Source organism: Solea solea, chromosome 9 (genome assembly GCF_958295425.1).
Source record: "Solea solea chromosome 9, fSolSol10.1, whole genome shotgun sequence".
Classification (NCBI taxonomy): Eukaryota; Metazoa; Chordata; class Actinopteri; order Pleuronectiformes; family Soleidae; genus Solea; species Solea solea.
In genome coordinates, this window is record NC_081142.1 from 10,836,324 (window position 1) to 10,854,593 (window position 18,270).

An 18,270-nucleotide genomic window follows, 5' to 3' on the forward strand; every position below is an offset into this window, starting at 1 on the left:
TTGTTGTTATAATGATTGTAGATATAATTGTTGTAGGAATGGTTGTTGCTATTGTGGTTGTGGGTGTGGTTGTTGCTAGTGTTGTAGTTATAATGAGCGGTGTGGTGGTGACAGTTGTAGTTGGTGTTATAGTTGGCAGTGTGGTTGTAGATGTAGTAGAGATGGTAGTGGTTGGTGCTGGGGTTGGCAGAGTGGTGGTTGTTGTTGGAGAAGGTGTAGTTGTAGTAAGTGTGGTGGTTGTTGTTAGAGAAGGTGTAGTTGTAGTAAGTGTGGTGGTTGTTGTTGGAGAAGGTGTAGTTGTAGTAAGTGTGGTGGTTGTTGTTGGAGAAGGTGTAGTTGTAGTAAGTGTGGTGGTTGTTGTTGGAGAAGGTGTAGTTGTAGTAAGTGTGGTGGTTGTTGTTGGAGAAGGTGTAGTTGTAGTAAGTGTGGTGGTTGTTGTTGGAGAAGGTGTAGTTGTAGTAAGTGTAGTGGTTGTTGTTGGAGAAGGTGTAGTTGTAGTAAGTGTGGTGGTTGTTGTTGGAGAAGGTGTAGTTGTAGTAAGTGTGGTGGTTGTTGGTAGTGTAGTCAGTAGTGTCGTGGTTGGGGGTGTCGTGGATGTGGTTGTAGGAATGGTTGTTGTTATGGTGGTAGAGGGTAGGAGAGTAGTCATGGGGGGAAAAGTGGGGCAAATAAATTGATCTTCTGTTAAGGATTGGATTTGGTGGCCTTTTAAGCTTTCTGGATACTCACAGACCACCGGGGAAACTATCTTGTCAGAGTTATCTTTTATCCAGAGGTGAAAAGAAACAAAATTACAGTCACAGTGCCAAGGGTTGTAACTGAGGTCAAGTTTTTTCAGTTTTGATAAGGGCTCAAAAATATCCTCGGGCAGCACCTGGAGCTCATTGTGAGCCAGTTTAAGTGTGACCAGGAACTCTAGCTTTTCAAACACATCAGCATCCAGTGACGTTATCTTGTTGTTCTGTAGATTCAGCTCTATGAGCTTCTCTGGGCCTTCAAAGTTCTCAGCAGACACGGTGACAAAGTTGTTTTTAGACAGGTCTAGCTTTCTGACCATCTTCAGTGGAGTGAAAAGTCCTTTAGGAAGTGAACTGAGATTGTTTTGACTAAGACTTAAGTCTCTCAGTTTAGGCATTTCTCCAAAAAGCACGGGTGGTAGGTTTCTCAGTTTATTCTTCTGTAGGGTCAGAGTTTTGAGCACAGGGAAACCAACAAAAAGTCCTTGAGGTAAACCAGTAAGGAGGTTGTTTTCCAAAGTGAGCTTATTTAGTTTTTCTTTATGTGGAAATACATTTGGAGACAATTCTGCTATTTTGTTGCTGTGCAAGGCAATTTCCTGCAAGTTTGGTAATGTCTTAAACATGTCTTCAGGAATGGTGGTCAGCTGATTCTCATAAAGCCGCAATGTTTGCAGTTTGTTAAGGTTTGAAAACAAGTTGGAAGATACGGCTGAGATATTGTTTTTAGCTAAATGAAGTGACACAAGGTTCTCAAGTCCATCAAATGTCCCATCCTCAATAGAGCTAATCGCATTCCCATGTAAGAGGATCTCTCTTACTTTTTTAATGCCATCAAACAAGCCTTTTTTCAGACTTTGGAGCTTGTTAAACTTCAGTATAATGTTCTCCAGGTTGCTGAGGTCTGTAAAAACTCCCTCTGGGATGAATGTCAATGGAGTGGTGGAGATCTCTATTTGCTTGAGGGATACCAGACCTTCAAAAGCTCCTGGCTCAATAGATGTCGTGTTGGTGTTCATGAACTCCACCTTTTCAAGCTGTGGGTTGTTCACAAAGGCTGCTGTGGGGATTTTTTCAATCTGGCTACCCACAAAAAAAACCTCTGTCACACCTGCTTTTAGCGTCTGAGGAATTTCAGTCACATCAGTAGAAAAAACTTCCTGATTCTCTTTGTTGCACTCTTTCTCCTTGTCACATTGACTCAACAAAGACTCAAACAGTAAAGACAGAAAAAGCACGACAATTCCTCCTCTTGACATATTCATTCTCTATGAAAACAAAAACAATTTGTGATTAAAAAAAAATATTTGTACAGTTGAATAAATAAATATTTGACTGTGCACGATCTAAGCTTTCCTCTGTTGTCATTACATTTATGTACTGTTGCAGTCAAGTGGCAAAGAAACACTTACATACCTGATTATTTCCCACACCGGTATGAAGCAGAAGGGAGTTAATCAGTCATGACACATAAACAAACAAAGTCATATTAGTTATCTTCTGTAATGACGATGGGCAGCAGACTTTTTTGCATCCCACCCAAGGCGTGGTCTAACGAGCACCTGCAGGTTGTGATAAGAGTTTTTCATGTTTAGTTTCAACTGCACAGCTCTGCAGCATGGCTCATATATTACAGAATGTTGTTGTTTTTTTAGCAGCTGACATTCCATACCCACAATCTGAATATTCTATAAAGTTTTAAAAAATAATGTGTTCTTTTCAGTATTTTTTTGTTACTGTAAGTCTTGTACTTTGCTATATTTGAAACCACATTTGGTTAAAAGATAATGTAAACGTCCCCTTGGTGTTGGTGAAGAAAAGAAGGACTGTCTCATTTGTGAAGGTGTTCCTTTATTTAAAAGCAACTAGTTTAAGGCTTTTTCATTACACATCAGATACCTCCCCTGAGAATGTTCCAAATTAGCTTTTTTTTTTTTTTTTACTTGAGCAAGAAGTAAAGAAGTAAAACTTTAAATATCAGTTCACATGCTTTAATCAGCTCACATGCTTTAATCTCCAGTCAGTTGATAATGTTTTGTTTGTCACGTCCCTACAAGAACATTGTTATTCTCAGTTGGCCAACATTTCTGATTCATTTGTTTTGTCTGTCCTCAGTTTTTTACTCTCTTTAAATACATTGCAGTATTTTTATTAACAACTGATTGTATTAATTTAAGAAGACAAAAGTTATATGTGTAGCTGAATATTTTTACCCGTGCAAAATATGGAACGTTATTGCATACTCAAAATCACAAATTTGTGGTACAGTGCTGATGCCTTCTTCTTACTTTGTCCTTTCAGGAGATTTTAAAGATTCTGTAAAATGTGCACCAAGCACAGAAACTGGTAATAATGTGATTTTTAAACGTATTTTATAGGTTCAATTATTTTTTGTATATATTTAATTTGTTGAAATAGTATCAGCAAATCAATATCTGAAATATTTGTTTTCCATAGTGCCTACTGTTATTACAAATTATATGATACTTAACGTGTAAGTAAGGTTTGTTGTCAGATCTTGAGACATAAGGGAACTATTTGCACATTATTCTAATGAATTGATCCCATTAAAAGCTGTGCATTTATTCAGTGTCCAGTAGCATGTTGCATTGAAGTTTAACAGTGGACTAAACACTACATTCCTTGAGTTTTGTATGAATAGTCATTTTGCTAAAATTTTCAAAAAGTCATTGTCAAACAGCAATAATTAATGGAAAAAAATTACACACCACTGAACAAATGCCATGGTCAGTCTAAATTTTACTATAGAAATTACACTGCTGCAGAGCAATCGAGTGTTTACATTCAACACAAGGTCCCAGCTTTCCACAAAACAGCAAGGTGGTCATTTTTACAAACTGTACAGTGTGTAAGATGTCATTTTTCTTATTACAGCACACACTAATGACTGGTTTAAAAAAAAGCAGAAGGCTGAATGCAAATCTGTTTCCTTTGTTGTTCAAGGTGATGAGGAACGAGCGTTAATGGTTCTTTCTATGCCTACGGTCCATATTTTCCAAGAAAACCACAGTCATTAGTGAGTAATTTAATTGCCTTCAAAAGTTATGTGGTTTAGTCTACAGCACAGAGTTCCTATTCCTGTCGCCTATATTTCCCCTGCCTCTCCTTTTCTTCCTCCAGCACAGACAGCTGGTGATGACCATTGTGATGATGACTGTGGCCACTATTGCAATGCTGATGAGGATAATCAAAGTGGAAGTTTCCTGTTCCTCTTGTCCACTGCTGGTGGGTGTGGGTAAGTGCTGATCTGTTGTGGTAAACACAGGCTCCTTGGTAGAGCTGAGAAGCATCAGGTCCTCATTTGTCAGCAGTGAAATCATCTCACCAGTCCGATTAAAAGGTGTCTCACATACCACTAGGGTTTGATTGACCTTAGATGGGTGATGTTTCAGCCAATCCCTCAGAGGCAGAATATCCTTGTCACACCTCCAGGGATTCTGCTCTAAGAGCACTTCCTTTGTCACAATGAGTTCATCTAAACTTTCCTCTGGCAGGTTGCGCAAGGAATTGTTTCGCAAGTCTATCTGTCCAAGGTGGCTTAGACCCTGTAGAAAACCTCTGGGGAGTGAGCTAATGATGTTATGCTCCAGGGAAATGTTGACCAGGCTGGGCAGACCTTGGAAAGTTCCAGCTTGCAGAGTCGTCAGTAGGTTGGTGTGAAGCGAAACCTCTCCCAGCTGCCCCAACCCTCCGAAGGCCCCTGTGGAAACATGGCGGATCTGGTTGCGACTGAGCACCAGCAGACGCAACTGAGTCAGATTTCTGAACGTGTCATCCTCAACACGGCGGAGCTTGTTGTCATACAGCCACAGCTCCTGCAAGGGCATGGGACCAAACACTCCTGGACCCAAACTTTCCAGTTGGTTTTCATACAGTGAGATCTGTAAAAGTTGGGGAAGGTTTAAGAAGATCCCTTGTGGAAGGGATGTAAGCCTGTTGTTAGAGACATACAGCTTCCTGAGCTTTGGAGTATTGGAGAACAGGTCAGGATTGAGATGAGTGATTTGATTGTCATTTAGGGATAGTTCTACAAGGTTTATGAGGTCATCCAGACTACCAATGGGGAGTTCTTGTAGTGAGTTTTTACTAAGCCGCAACAGCTGAAGGTCAGAAAGACCCTTGAATGTTCCCTCAGGTACAGAACTGATTTTATTCTTACTAAGGTCAAGACCCCTCAGATGTGTCAGTGGAGAAAACCAGTTAGGTCGAAGTACCATGAGCTCGTTGCTCTTCAGAGACAAAATCTCAAGCTTCTTTTGATTATTGAACAAGGTCTCAGGGAGATCCTGCAATGCTGTGCCAGTAAAACCTATTGAAACTATATTCGGAGCCGCATCAAATGTGCCAGGGTGCACTTCCTGTAAAATACTGTTCTCAATTAGGAAGAGGGCAAGGGCATTAGAGAAATCATTCAGGTCCTCTGGTTTCAAAAGGTAGATACTGCTGTTGGAGACAGAAAGGACAGTGGTGAACGAGGGCAAAGCCGTGGGGAAGTTCGAGAGGCCACGGCAGAGGATCTTGGTTCCTTGACATTGGCATCCATCTGGACACGTCCACACAGCAATGTTTAGGGAAGAAAGAAGTAGGAACACACGAAGGGTCAGCGGCAGGTCCATTTTCTGCTAGAAAGAAAAAAGTTTTGAAGGTGGTTAGAAGTCTTAAAGATTGTTGTTTGGGTGTGAGCCTTGTAAGTGATTTCCTTGATATTTTTTTTGTAATCAGAGGGGACAGCCTAATTTCAAGACTTTAATAGCTTTGATTTTTTGAGTTACATTGTGACCACCTTTGGTTGGGATGGGAGACATTTTATTGAAAAGAAAAGCCAGTGTTACAAATGGTGAATATGTGTTTGAATGTTGTTTGATTTTTGGATATGAGCTTAACATAACAAAGTGCAAGTCTTTGTCTTTTGCATGGCTATAAACTTTAATCAAGGACAATCCCCTTAAACTCACTGACTGAGTGATAAACAAAATGTCACCAAGGTGGCAGGAACACTGAAATTTAGTTCCCTTTTAAAATTAAAATTACATGAAATTACAATTGGATTTATAGGACACACTAGCATTTGTTGTGTTTTGACTTGTGTGCTTCTCTGCGATTCGGTTGACATTAGCTGTTCATTTCTGGGTTCTGTTTTTCCTCTCCTTGTGAGAACAGCCAAAGGGGGAATCTCTGCATTTTAAATCACTACCATCACAAGACAGTAAAACTGAAGGCAACTCTAATTGGTACCAGTGCCCCCATGTTGCAGCCTCAGCATTCTTGTTTCAACTGAAAATGAGACGTTAACATAAATTGATCCAGTGTTGTATTCAGTGGCATGGAGCATTGCCCATCGGCAGTACCAGCCAAATCCATTTAACATTCTGCAAGCACGAGTTGTTTCTGTGGCAGAGGCATATTAGGTTGCAGAAAGAGTCTCTGCAAGAAAGTAACTTTCACTTCTTTCTTTCTTTCTTTTACAAATAGAGGTTCACAAAGGGTCATTGCAGCTTTTCCTAGTTTGGAAACATTCTGTGCTCATTTGTGCTTTCATTCAAGAAGTGGATTGTTTCCTGTTTTCGTTAGTATAGAAGAATAGTTCTGTGCTATGTTGTCATTCTTCTTTTTTTTCATTCCATGTCTTCTAACTTCTCTATATAAAAAAAACCCTGAAACCTCATTACCCTTGCCACATATAAAATAAAATAAAAAGATTTAATGAACTTAAATAGACTGATGCATCATGCATGTCCTGAGAGAAAATCACAGAGAACTGTGCAGCCTTTGTGTCTGCAGACAGCAGGGTGTGTGAATCCTCACATGTATGAATTTAATAATGTTCCAATTTCAAAGGATCCAAACCATGCTTCCTCTCTGGTATGTATTATAATGTCCCAGTTCAACCAAAACCACTGTCTCGTCTTGAATGGGACATCGTGGAATGGTCTGCAGTACAGTGTAATGGCTAAGGCATTTCCCGTTTCACCATTAATTGCTTAGATTCCTCCACCCTGTGTGCCCAGGCTGAAGGATCACCATTTTGTCATGAAAAGACTGGACTAGCAAAGAGGAGATGAAAAACTCATCTGTGCTACTGATGCTACTGAGAATTGAATTACTTTAAACATGAAAGAGGTTTGTTTGCTACTCAAGTCCTCAAAAATAACCAACATTTTCACCAAAAACATTCTTTTTATGTATGTAAAAAAAAGTCTTAACCAGGACAAAATGCCATTTTGCAGGACTCACCTCCAATAGTGGTCGAGGATTCTGTGGCCAGTAGCTTGGTGTGGTTATCTTTTATGTAGTTCCCTTACTTCCTCCTCAGCTTTACAAATCCTCTGATGAAATTTCCCAGCACTTTCTGAACTTTCACACCATCACATTTTCCTGCTCTTTGTCATTACTTGTTTCCCTGAGCACATGAATTCTGCACTCCACTTTTTTGTGAACTGTTAGCAGAACTGGTGACTGTTCCAGTCATCCCCTCGCACCCACCCACACAAGCACACCCATGCATTTTCTGGGGATCAGGCAAAGGGGAAGCCCCACCCTCTGGAAGCGGTTTTATGTTGGGTGTTTGAGTGTGCATATGAGGATGTTTTCCCCTAGGTGATGACTTAATTAAATTTTTCCCTCCAAGAAAACAAGTTATTATTGAATGTGACACGGATGTTTGTTAATTTGAAGACAATAGAATTTGTTTTGTGTTTTTGTTCCGTCAAAGACTCTCTGACGTGTCTCTTGTTGTTTAGTTGCTGCTCAGATATTTAAACCTTGGTATGCTTGTAAACCCATGGGTTTGGCTCTTGGCAAATTTGGAAGTATTCCCAAATCCATTGTTAGAGGATTACAGGTTTAAATATGATCCAAAAAACTAGCCAAACAATCAGCACACTTATATCCGGGCTCTCTTGTGTTGCAAACGGTAACATCAATGCAACTATAAGCATTATCTGTAGGACAGCAAATATGTTTAACTGAGCGTTTCAGTTTTTTTGTTTTTTTTTGAACATGGTCTTGTAAACACAGGTTGGTTTGGCCGTTGCACTAACATGTGCAATATATCAGCAAAAGAAAAAAAAAAGGGTTGAGCAGCAAGTGTTCTGCTGCTTCATGCATTCCGGTGAATCTGTAAGTGAAACCATCTGTCTGACAAATGCGCCCCTTTACCACAGCCTACAGATAGTGAGGGTGGAGTAATAGTCAGAGTTGATGCATTTTTGCACATACATAATATAACGAAACGGGTGAGAAAAACGTACCCATGTCACACAGTACTCACATTATAGTTCATAAACCTTACTTCTTGTTTTACCACAGGTAAACCTGCCATTTTTAGAGTTGCTGTTTGTTTATTTGTCGCTCTCGTCAGAGCAGTTTGTTCAACTGTGTAACAAATATTCTACTCACATAAAGGAACATAGTTTATTTTAAATTTTCACTGACAAAATTACATTCCACTGTTTTGTTTTCTCCTCGTACTGTAAAATACGTCCATGCAGCTTTCACGATTACTACAGCACGGCAGGCATGTGCAGCCCCCGCTCACATTCTGTCACATGGCAGTGCGGATGGACATCATTGTTGCCTGTGTTAAGCATTTACCTCATACTATGGTTTAAAGCTCAGACAGATCTCTAGATTTGGTTTGATTTGACTTCCACTGATTTTAAGCAGTTTTAAGAAGTTTGAAAAAAAAAGGAAAAGAAAAATGCAGTTTATCACAACATGTAAAGTATTCAAAGTTTAATGTGACAGCATATATTTTTTTGGAATGCATCTGAATAATAATCTTACATACAAACAGTCTTTGAAAAATACTCACTGTGACAATGTTGAACAGAAGCATAAAGGAAACATTTAAGAAAACAAACAAATGTAAACTGTATGTTATCTTGGATACTGTAGGAACACTGTATCAGCTCATATAGACTAATAATAATAATAAACTTAGAATGTACATTACTTTTGTGTGACTGGCTGAGATAAGTCTGTTACAGAAACAGCTATTGCTTGAGATATTATGCAAATGTTATATTTTGTGTAACTTATGTAAAATATGAGCAAAATGTATGTGTAGACGTGTTTAGATCTCGTGTCATCTGGCAACATTCCATCAAGACAGATGGAGGCAACAGCAACCTTGGGAGAGGTGGGAGTACACATTTCAGAATTTGCAGAAAGCACTTTAATGGGATAAAAACTTCCCCCCACCCGCCTCACACAAGTGTTGCCTCAGTGTGGTCTGATACGTTTGCTTAATTGCTTGGCAAACAAAAACACTGTTAATAATAAGAATAATTACACATATTGTACACGCACAAAAATCACAGAAAAGCCATGCACTGCACCTTTAAGACAGCACAAGTGTGAAGGAAATGAATGTAAGTTCCCAAAAGTGATCTATTGTGTGTGAGTGTGTGTAAGAGAGATAAGGACGGGGGTGAGTGAATGAGTGGGTTACCGTGTCCCCACTGTTGTGTGAGCTCAGTGTGCTGGAAAATCATAATCACTTGTTGTCATAGCGATGAACTTGGCCTCTGTTCACCAACTCATCCTCTATTGTTGCTGTTTGTTGAAAACTTCAATCTCATGGAATTCATGGCATCCATAGACGGCCTGTGAAAGTTTATAAAAGCTTTAAAAACCTTTTTTTTTTTTTACAAGTGGCTGTAAATGTAAGCATAGTTGTATGGGCTAAAGTGATACTCTTCTATAGGTCTTGTGAGGTCTGAGGATAATTTAGGGATAAAATTACAGAGGCACTTGTTATGCCATGAGTGTTCTTGGGTAATGAGCAGTTGTAATTGTATGCACATTGTTGTGGGTTTGTGGAGGCTTGTGAAATTTCACAAAAGAAAGCATTATTTACCCTCTGACATGGATGATGACTGACTGTCTGACTGTCTTTTGACAGCTATTATGATGTTGGTAGGATCTTCCCAGTATATAGGATATGACTCACTGATGGAAAACACACGGTTTTATTGTAGGGGAAACCACATTTTCATCGTGGGTTAGGGTTAGGGTTTGTTTTTTTCCAGTAAATGTAGAAATCCAGATAAGAATCCAAGATAAGAGAGGAGGATGTTCAAAAATATATCTGTGTTAAAACAGGATTGGGTTTTAAAAAAAAACAGTGCAGTGATGGACCAGCCTATGTAGGAGAAACATTTCTTTGAGTGCTTTGTTTTTGAATAGAAACATAAAACAAGCAACTAGGATTAACATAATGAGTTGTATAATCCTGTGATACTGACTCTACTGCTATGAATCGTATGACTGTGGTCATATTAAAACTGATTTTGCAGTAATGCTCATCATGATGTAACGTGATGGGGTTAAGAAAGAAAGAAAGAAAGAAAGAAAGAAAGAAAGAAAGAAAGAAAGAAAGAAGGAAAGAAAGAAAGAAAGAACGAAAGAACGAACGAACGAACGAACAAACGAACGAATGAAGAAACCTGTGAGCTGTATTAATGTTGCCTTGGATTGGTTTATGATACTTGACATTCCGCTCTACCTACCCTGATAGCAGTCTTCCAACAAGGAGGACAGGAGGATAATTTATCATTTATATTATATTTATATTTTATATGTTCATTTAAAAGCTTTCAGTACATTCAGTATAACTCATCATTCCTGATGGATCAGCACAAAAATAAAAGTAAGATGTCAAAGGCAAAAAACATTTAACAAAAAGCACATCATCTGGAATAACTGTGGTCAACAAATGTTGTGCATTATGTGAGGAAAAATAAGAGTAATTATTGTACATATTTGAACACGATTGTTTTCATAAAATTCCTTCATACAGTAATTTAAAGCTGCAGTGTGTAACATTAGCTAATTGATGTGGTTGATGTTTTTGTTCTTGCTCTCTTTGGCTTTGGTGAGCAGAAATGACATAGCATTATTTGTATGCTACATCCGTCACCTTAAAACAGGCTCTGTCAAGCAACACTATCTAACTAATGACTGAGTTTTATTGACTTTCAAAGCTTTTTAAGGGCGCTTTTCTTCAGTCATACGCAGCTGTCTGACTTTATTAGGACAATGTTGCTGTTGCCTCCATCTGTTTTGACATAAAATGAATCATTTTACTATGTGAAGCACCAGCATGTCGCTGAGCAACACAAGATCTAAACACTGCGACACTGAGAAAAACGAAGAGTCATGTGGAACTGATTTAATCAGCATCCTGTGAACTCAATTGAAAATGGTTTGAATGAAGCAGATATTTGTTTATATTTAAAATGTACTCACCACAATTTTAAATACATAAATCTAGCCCTTCTAAAATAGTACTTGCAGAAACAACTAATTCAGCTTTCAGAAAAAAACAATGGAAAGAATAGTCATCTTTTATGACCTTCAGCTTGTGGAAAAGGACAGTTTATCTCGTGGTCTCATGCTCAGCCATCAGCTTATCCATAGTTTTGTTGAGGCAATACATTCCATACATGGAAGCAAGAATGAGGAACAAGCCTGTGGTCACCAGAAGGACATGACAAAACATGAGGAACCCAGCCCAGGCTGTATCTGAGGGCAGAAACCACAAATACACCCAGCCCCTGTGAATGTTGTGGTGAACAAACTCAGGCCCCTGCCCTATCACCAGTAGGTCATAGAACACATGTGTCATGTTATAAGTCAACTGAGACGCCTTAATAAAGAGAACATTGTCATCGGGCAGAGTGGTGGTTTCAGTGTCGAGAGGTGTTGAGAGCATCATGCCATCCGAGATGGTTGATATTGCAGGTTTGGTGGTTGCTGGGGTGGTGACTTGTTGAGTGGCTATGGTATTGGACGTTGTTTTAGGTGCTGTGGTTGTTGAAGGTGATCTTCGTCTGCTGGGTGTCATGGTGCCAAATGACGGTGTTGGATCAGTCAAAGCACTGTGTGAAGGGACGTAGCTTGTGTGTCCAAAAGCATCACAAAACCTGAACTCCTCTTCACGCAGAGAGCCGAGCGTACGGAGCATGTCATGCGCTGAACTGTGACACGTCACATCCGCCTCATCAGTGACCACATGTTTATTATGTCTTATCCATCTTGCAAGATCTCTGATACTACAAGTGCAATCCCACGGGTTGCCACTCAGAGTAAGATATTGCAAAACTGCATTTGACAAAAAAATATCTCCTGGAAGATACATGAGAAGGTTATTCTTCAAATCAATGGCCAAAAGTCGTGCAAGGCCCTGAAAAATGTTTTCCGGTAGATCTCGCAACATATTGTCGCTCAGAAACAGTAAGTTGAGAGAGGTTAGTCTGGAGAACAGCTGAGGATGTAGGCTATGGAGATTATTGGATTTCAGCGAGAGCTTCTGAAGGAGGGGAAGACAACAAAAAAGGTCTGAAGGTAATTCCCTCAACTTTTCATTTAAATGTAAGTTAAGTTTCAGCAGACCAGACATGTTGCTGAATACATTTTCAGGAACTGTAGTGAGATTAGTATTAAACAGATAAAATTCTCTCATCTCAGGCATTTGGCCCATCAGCTGGTTCGGTAGAGATAACAGTGGGTTGTTGTAGATAGTAAGCTTGCTCAGCTTGGGCATGTTATAAAAGCTTTTTTCTGGAATAATCTGAAGTCGATTGGAGGACAAAGTGAGAGTCCTCAGGTTCCGCAGTGACCAGAACACCCGTGGTGAAAGACTGGCAATCTGGTTGTAGTGGAGTTTTAGCTCCTCGAGGCTGATAAGTTCATCAAACAGCTCCGCTTGTAGCACCTCAAGCATGTTGTTATAGATAAAGAGTTGGCGAAGATTGGTCAGGGATTTAAAGATTCTAGATGGAAGCCTTTTTATGTTGTTCCTGCCAATGTTAAGTAAGGTAAGGTTGGTCAGTCTTTGGAAAACATCGGAAGCAAGATGAATCAGTTTGTTACGGCTCAAGTCAAGACTCTGCAACGCAACAAGTTTGCTCAGTGATTCGGGAGCAATGGTCTCTAACTGGTTTCCATCTAAATGCAGCTGTTCCAGAGCGGTCAGTGGACTGAACACTTGAGCAGGAAAAGTGGAGAGATTGTTGTACGACAGCCTGACAGACAGGAGCTGCGGAGCAAAGTGGAAGGCCTTGGGATGGATCGTGTGTAGGTTGCTGTGAGTCAAACTGAAGCGCAACAAGAGGTCCTGTTCTGCCAGGCTGCGCTCTTTTATGACGTTCATGCTGGTGCAGTTGAGTTCCAGCCGGTATGTGTGAATAGGTAGCGCTGGAGTGTCTGTGATGTTGTGGCCATCACACTTGACGGCACCTTGACTGTCACAGACGCAGATCCTGGGACAGGACATGTTGTAGGTGAGATGAGGCAGCGTGAAGAGGACGAGTATTACCCCCAGGGGACCTGCATAGTCAGGATAAAAAATACTTTCAGATACTCTGTGTTCCAATAACACATTACATTATGACATACACAGTGAAGGACTGTTACAATCCACTGTATATACAAAAGGCCTAAAATGTTTTCAGTGTTTTCCCCAACAATCTTTTTGAAAAAAACATCTTTTTTTAATGATTGCCATCATTAACTTCAGTCCTTATCATACACAACAGATATTAATGTATTTTCAGATTTTTAACCCCTTAAATTCCAGATTCTATGAGTAAACTGTCATTTTTATAAAAAAAAAAAACAACAACAAAACACAAAAAGTTAATTTTTTTCAATCTCATTCATGCAAATTGGATTTTTTTAGGGGAGGATTATCTGGGTGTCGAAAATGGGCTGCAACATTTTGATCCATTTTTATATTTTCATCAGGTTGTAAATAACTTGTTTCACCTGTGACCCTACAACACACATGTATCAATGGAAAAATGATTCCCATCATTAACTTCAGTTCTCACCATATACAACAAATATTCATATTTCAAATATTCCTGTCAGTGGTAGATTTACATTATATAAAATACTTACTTCACCTAGTGGAAAACAAGGGATTTCAACACCAAGGATTTCAAATAAATTGAGAAAAAAGCATTTTCAATGGGAGGCAAAAAAAATTCCATGGTGTATTAAAGACTTGGAAAAACTAAAACAAATCATAAAATATCAAAATTCATTCCAAAATAGACAACCTTGCCATATTTAAAGCAATTTGGATCAACACAGACAAAGATGTCCACAAAGTAAAATAAAAAAAAACACAAAAAATGTCTTGAGACACTGAAGGGTCAAGATTAAAATTATGACTTGATTTTTTAAAAATGTAATTATTATTTCTTATTTCATTTTTTTACCAACCTCCAAAGAAATAATCCATCACTGTCCGGATCACACTAAAATGATGTTGATGCTCTGTTGTTCTGAAGCGGTTTGCCAAGTCACACTTCCTCCTCCTTAGCCAAAATGCCGAGCCGTTGTCATTTCCCATACTTAGTTACATCAAACCCACATGACATGGCTGAGTGACATGTGCAATATCAAGACCCTGACACTGGTTTAGCTAAATGGAATTCAGCCATCGTTCCTGAATCGTTTACACCTGTGCTTTCCTAACTGTGACATCATGTCGAATTAACATTCGCTTTTTGATTTAACTTGTGTGTTTGTGAAAACGTCTTTTCTTGTCTTCGAGAGAGATTTTGGGAACTGCAAAGACAGTTGATGCTGCTTATTAATTTCCTGCAGACTTATCTCGACAGGATGTGTCTCTCCAACTCTGCCGGTGCTCCTGTTTGTGGACTGAAGCAGATAACACTCATCTCTGCGCCCATGTCACTGAGCACGTTTTGTGTCTGATGCCTGTAATGTGAGACATAAGGACATATAAGGTCATGCTTTCTTGGTTGAAATTTTTGAGCTTGAGTTTCTTCAGTGAATCACCTTTTAATCTGCATGTGTGCAAAACAAGTCGTGATCATATCCTGCTTACATCCCAGCAGCTTTATATCTGGGTCCCATGGTGAGTTTTTTCTAATGGTTTTCCAAAATTACAGATGAATGATAAGTATTTGTTCAATCCTCCTCAAGCTATAGGATCATGACAGAAGAAAGAGATTTGTTGATGTAAACTGCAGTGTCGTCCTTGTTAAAACGCAGAGTATTTTGGCTGCTTTTTTCCATTACTGTGTTTAAACATACAGTATATACAGAAGGTACAAGATTGGGCAAGTGTCTTATGTCCTTTTATTCAGCACAACCTAGGCAATCATTTTCGCAAACCATATAAACACACCTTTGCAAAAGGTACCCAAAATGTTTGAAAGTGGATAGAATTTGTAAAATTAGGAAATGTGTCACACTTATGAAAGAAGAAAAAAATGTCAATTTTGTGACCTTTGCACAATTATTGCTACTTTATATAACCACTAAAAATGCAATATGAAATGAATCATAATTTAGACTCAACAACACGAGAAGACAACAAATGTATAAAGCCTGAATATGTGACATATATAGACACCTCCTGGATGTCCATATAAGGAGTTGTCTATTATTCCAAATTACAATGGGTGCACCTGCGGCACAGATCTGTACCACATGAGCACTAAGGGTAAAATATGGTGAATAAAGTATTTTAGATATAATGTAAATTTCTTTAATCAGACAAATTTATTATTCTAGTTTTCCCTTTTAAATGAAATTGCAAACACTCTTAATGTATTAAATTTGCTTGTATGACGTGAGTGCGTGTTCCCAGCAAAATACCCGATTTTGTCTGTGAGAGCCAGTTTCCCAGATTCCCCCTCTGCTCATTATGATCTGTGTGATTCAGATCTTTTCACATCAGTTCACCAATTGTTCACTAAGCCTGTGACTCAGCTGTGTCACCGTGGAGCCAACCTAACAAACTTCACAGTGAAGTAAATCACTTTGTCACAGCATATGAGCACTACATGCCTCATCTCTTGGCTCAAATACTTATTTTACTGGTTTTAAGAGATACTAAAGTTAAAGGTATTTATAATATAAATACTAATATCAGTACCCCCCTTTTTTTTAAAGAGAACATTGTTCCACAGAATTCTTTAAAAACAAAGCAAACACAAATTCATGTCTTGTTATTTATTTTGTAAAATGGAGGGCAGTGCATTCTTTATAAGCTGTGACATATTATATGACCTGTATTGACCACTACAAAAAAATGTAAAGCCCACATTAGCCACAAGAGAGCGACATATACACAAACAAAATCCCTGCAAAAATGATAAATGTCTTTGCAGACACGTCGTCCTATCTGCCCCTCAAGTATTTCCAGTGAGGTGATTATTTACAGATGAAAGATTTACAGCCACTGCGCTCAGATCTCTCACGAGAGCACTTCAGTGCAGTGGTAATGACATTTTTATTGATGACATTGATTATGGCACAACTTGATATTGCTGGGATAAGTATATTGTGATTATATTACTGATGCTGTGAGTCTTAAGGCTATGTTGGGGTTCACAGTGGTCCTCCTTCTCCTGCATCCACCTCAAACACAGTATTTCCAGAAGCAAGCTGCAGACAGAGGCGATAAAGACATGTTATAAGACATCTGACATGTACAGGTGCTGGTTTATCATAGGAACCTTTGGGATAAATATACAAATATTAATAATCTTTCCTGCTACATACAAATGAAGATGAAAACTTACGTTCACCTCTCTTCCGAGTTATGGATTTTCCCTCCACCAAATTGGCTGTAATCTCCTGTTCCAGCTCCAGGTTTTCCTTCAACACTCTCAGCTACAAGCAGACAAAGACAAAGACATCATTACATGATCAGTACGCTGTCAGTGAAATGGCCTTTGTAATCAATTAGTGTAAAATGTTTTTCATTCAGATTGTGTGAGTGAAAGTTGCATTTGTTCACGTGTCTTATTCATATTTCTATCACACATGATACATCTGTACATTTCCTTACCCCTTCTAATTCAGTTAATTTATTGGCCAGCTCAAGACCTGTGGATTAAAAAAACAAACACTTATCATCCTACAAGTATATAAAAGTATATACATGTATTTGTGTAATTTTTTAAAGTTTTAAGCATTTTTGATTTTAATCTCTCACCCAGAGGATCGTCTGTTTCAACTGGAACTAAGCTTTTGTGTAGTAAGAGTGCAAGAACCTTGCTCTGGGCCTCTGTGTCTTCTTTGGGATTAAAAACGTGGTTTCCTGCATATAAGACAAATAAAGATACAACAGTTAGCATCATAAATGTCAAAACAATTTTATAACTTGTTGCTATAACTTTAAGCTGTGTCATTTAAAGTGTGCAGAAATCAACAAAAAACATTACATTTTTATTCTACAAAGACATTGGTGCATACTTACCAGGGTTAAACATGCTTCGTCCATCCACATTCAGCACGCCCTGCAGTAGAAACAAACCCAGGAGTCCTAAGAAGTAATTCACAACTGTAGACCTGTCCATGGCAATCACTCTATATGGTCTCTGTCAAATGATGCTCTATGAATCCTTCCCTCAACCAAGGCAAGCAGTCCTCTGCCTTGGTCCATTCGGTCAACATATTTATCCTTTCAGAGGCCAAGAGGAGGGGCCAGTCAGCCCCTTACATACTAAATCAATAGCTAGTCACCGTGGTTTTCGTCAATAGACCACCTTTTTACGGGGTTCATGGAGCGTCTGAGTGAAATACAGAGATGTGACGTTGTCGGTGACGCCACTAACCCTAAATCACTCTGACATGGGCAAATCAAACTGAGAGGAAGTTATCAATCAGGCTGCTGGTTATCAGAGACCACAAGCAGATGTTCTTGGCACCTGCCCATATTTGTCTTTTACATTAATTAATTCTTTATGTAAGTACATGCAAGTGTGTTGGTCTGGAGATGTAGGGCAAGCAAATTGTACCAGTCCCTAAGTGCATAGCCGTAGAGAAACTCCTTAATCCTAGCCAGGACTGATTAGGACCTGAAGGAACATCGATCACAGTGAGCAAAGTGGTTTCCACCCACAGTCCAAAAACATGCAGATTTTGGGATTAGGCAAATTGGACACTGACTGTAGGTGTGAGAGTAAATGGTTGTTTGTCGGATGAAGCAGTAGGAGATGGATTAATGAATGAATGTATACATATTTAAATGTATAGCATGTAATTTCTGCTGCTAGTGACAAAAACAAAACGAAAGGGATCGTGTGATTGGTTGTCTTATTGTCTCATCTGTGCATTAAAGCTTCAGCAGTAGATTATGCAGCAAATGGCAATTAGTAGTCATGACTCATAAATGACAAATACACACAATAACACACTGACTAAATAAAAGTAGTATTTCTTTCCTCACTCTGAAGTTACATAGAGGGTTTGCCCCAGAATATATAGCAGAGACAAGCTAAGCAAGTGCCGCCAAATGAAAGGCGACCTAAATGAAAAGTTTCCATCACTTTGAATAGAAATATGGATTTCTGCAGATTTAAAGAATGTTGGAAACATTTTTGGCACTGACATTAGATAGTTTAATGACGAAATATCACATATTGTGTCTTTAATCAAGCCAATATCAAAGGGTGTGCAGAGAGTTCCCTTTTCACAGGATACAGCCACACATCTAGGGCCATATCCATTTTTGTTAAGT

The 18,270-nt window shown here is 38.9% G+C and overlaps 3 protein-coding genes across 4 annotated transcripts; all 3 read right to left on the bottom strand.

Moving 5' to 3' along the window:
- Positions 1-3,477: 3,477 nt before the first annotated feature.
- Positions 3,478-7,225, bottom strand: lrrc15 (leucine rich repeat containing 15). Of its 2 annotated transcripts, none has more exons than XM_058639128.1 (2): positions 6,993-7,225; positions 3,478-5,377 (listed from the first exon to the last, which is right to left on the bottom strand). In XM_058639128.1, the coding sequence occupies exon 2, from the start codon at positions 5,372-5,374 to the stop codon at positions 3,815-3,817; it is 1,560 nt and encodes a 519-aa protein (XP_058495111.1). In that variant the 5' UTR covers positions 5,375-5,377; positions 6,993-7,225; the 3' UTR covers positions 3,478-3,814. The 2 variants fall into 2 exon arrangements, with proteins under 2 accessions (XP_058495111.1, XP_058495110.1); XM_058639127.1 differs by having other exon boundaries at positions 3,478-5,380.
- A 2,187-nt stretch (positions 7,226-9,412) lies between these two features.
- On the bottom strand, positions 9,413-14,062 carry LOC131465861 (platelet glycoprotein V). The gene is made up of 2 exons (XM_058638810.1): positions 13,992-14,062; positions 9,413-13,091 (listed from the first exon to the last, which is right to left on the bottom strand). Exons 1-2 carry the CDS (start codon positions 14,008-14,010, stop codon positions 11,140-11,142), a joined length of 1,971 nt encoding a protein of 656 aa, XP_058494793.1. The 5' UTR covers positions 14,011-14,062; the 3' UTR covers positions 9,413-11,139.
- A 1,691-nt stretch (positions 14,063-15,753) lies between these two features.
- uts2d (urotensin 2 domain containing) lies at positions 15,754-17,191 on the bottom strand. Its single transcript, XM_058638991.1, has 5 exons — positions 17,008-17,191; positions 16,744-16,848; positions 16,597-16,634; positions 16,328-16,418; positions 15,754-16,190 (listed from the first exon to the last, which is right to left on the bottom strand). Exons 1-5 carry the CDS (start codon positions 17,105-17,107, stop codon positions 16,165-16,167), a joined length of 360 nt encoding a protein of 119 aa, XP_058494974.1. The 5' UTR covers positions 17,108-17,191; the 3' UTR covers positions 15,754-16,164.
- Between the last annotated feature and the right edge of the window lie 1,079 nt (positions 17,192-18,270).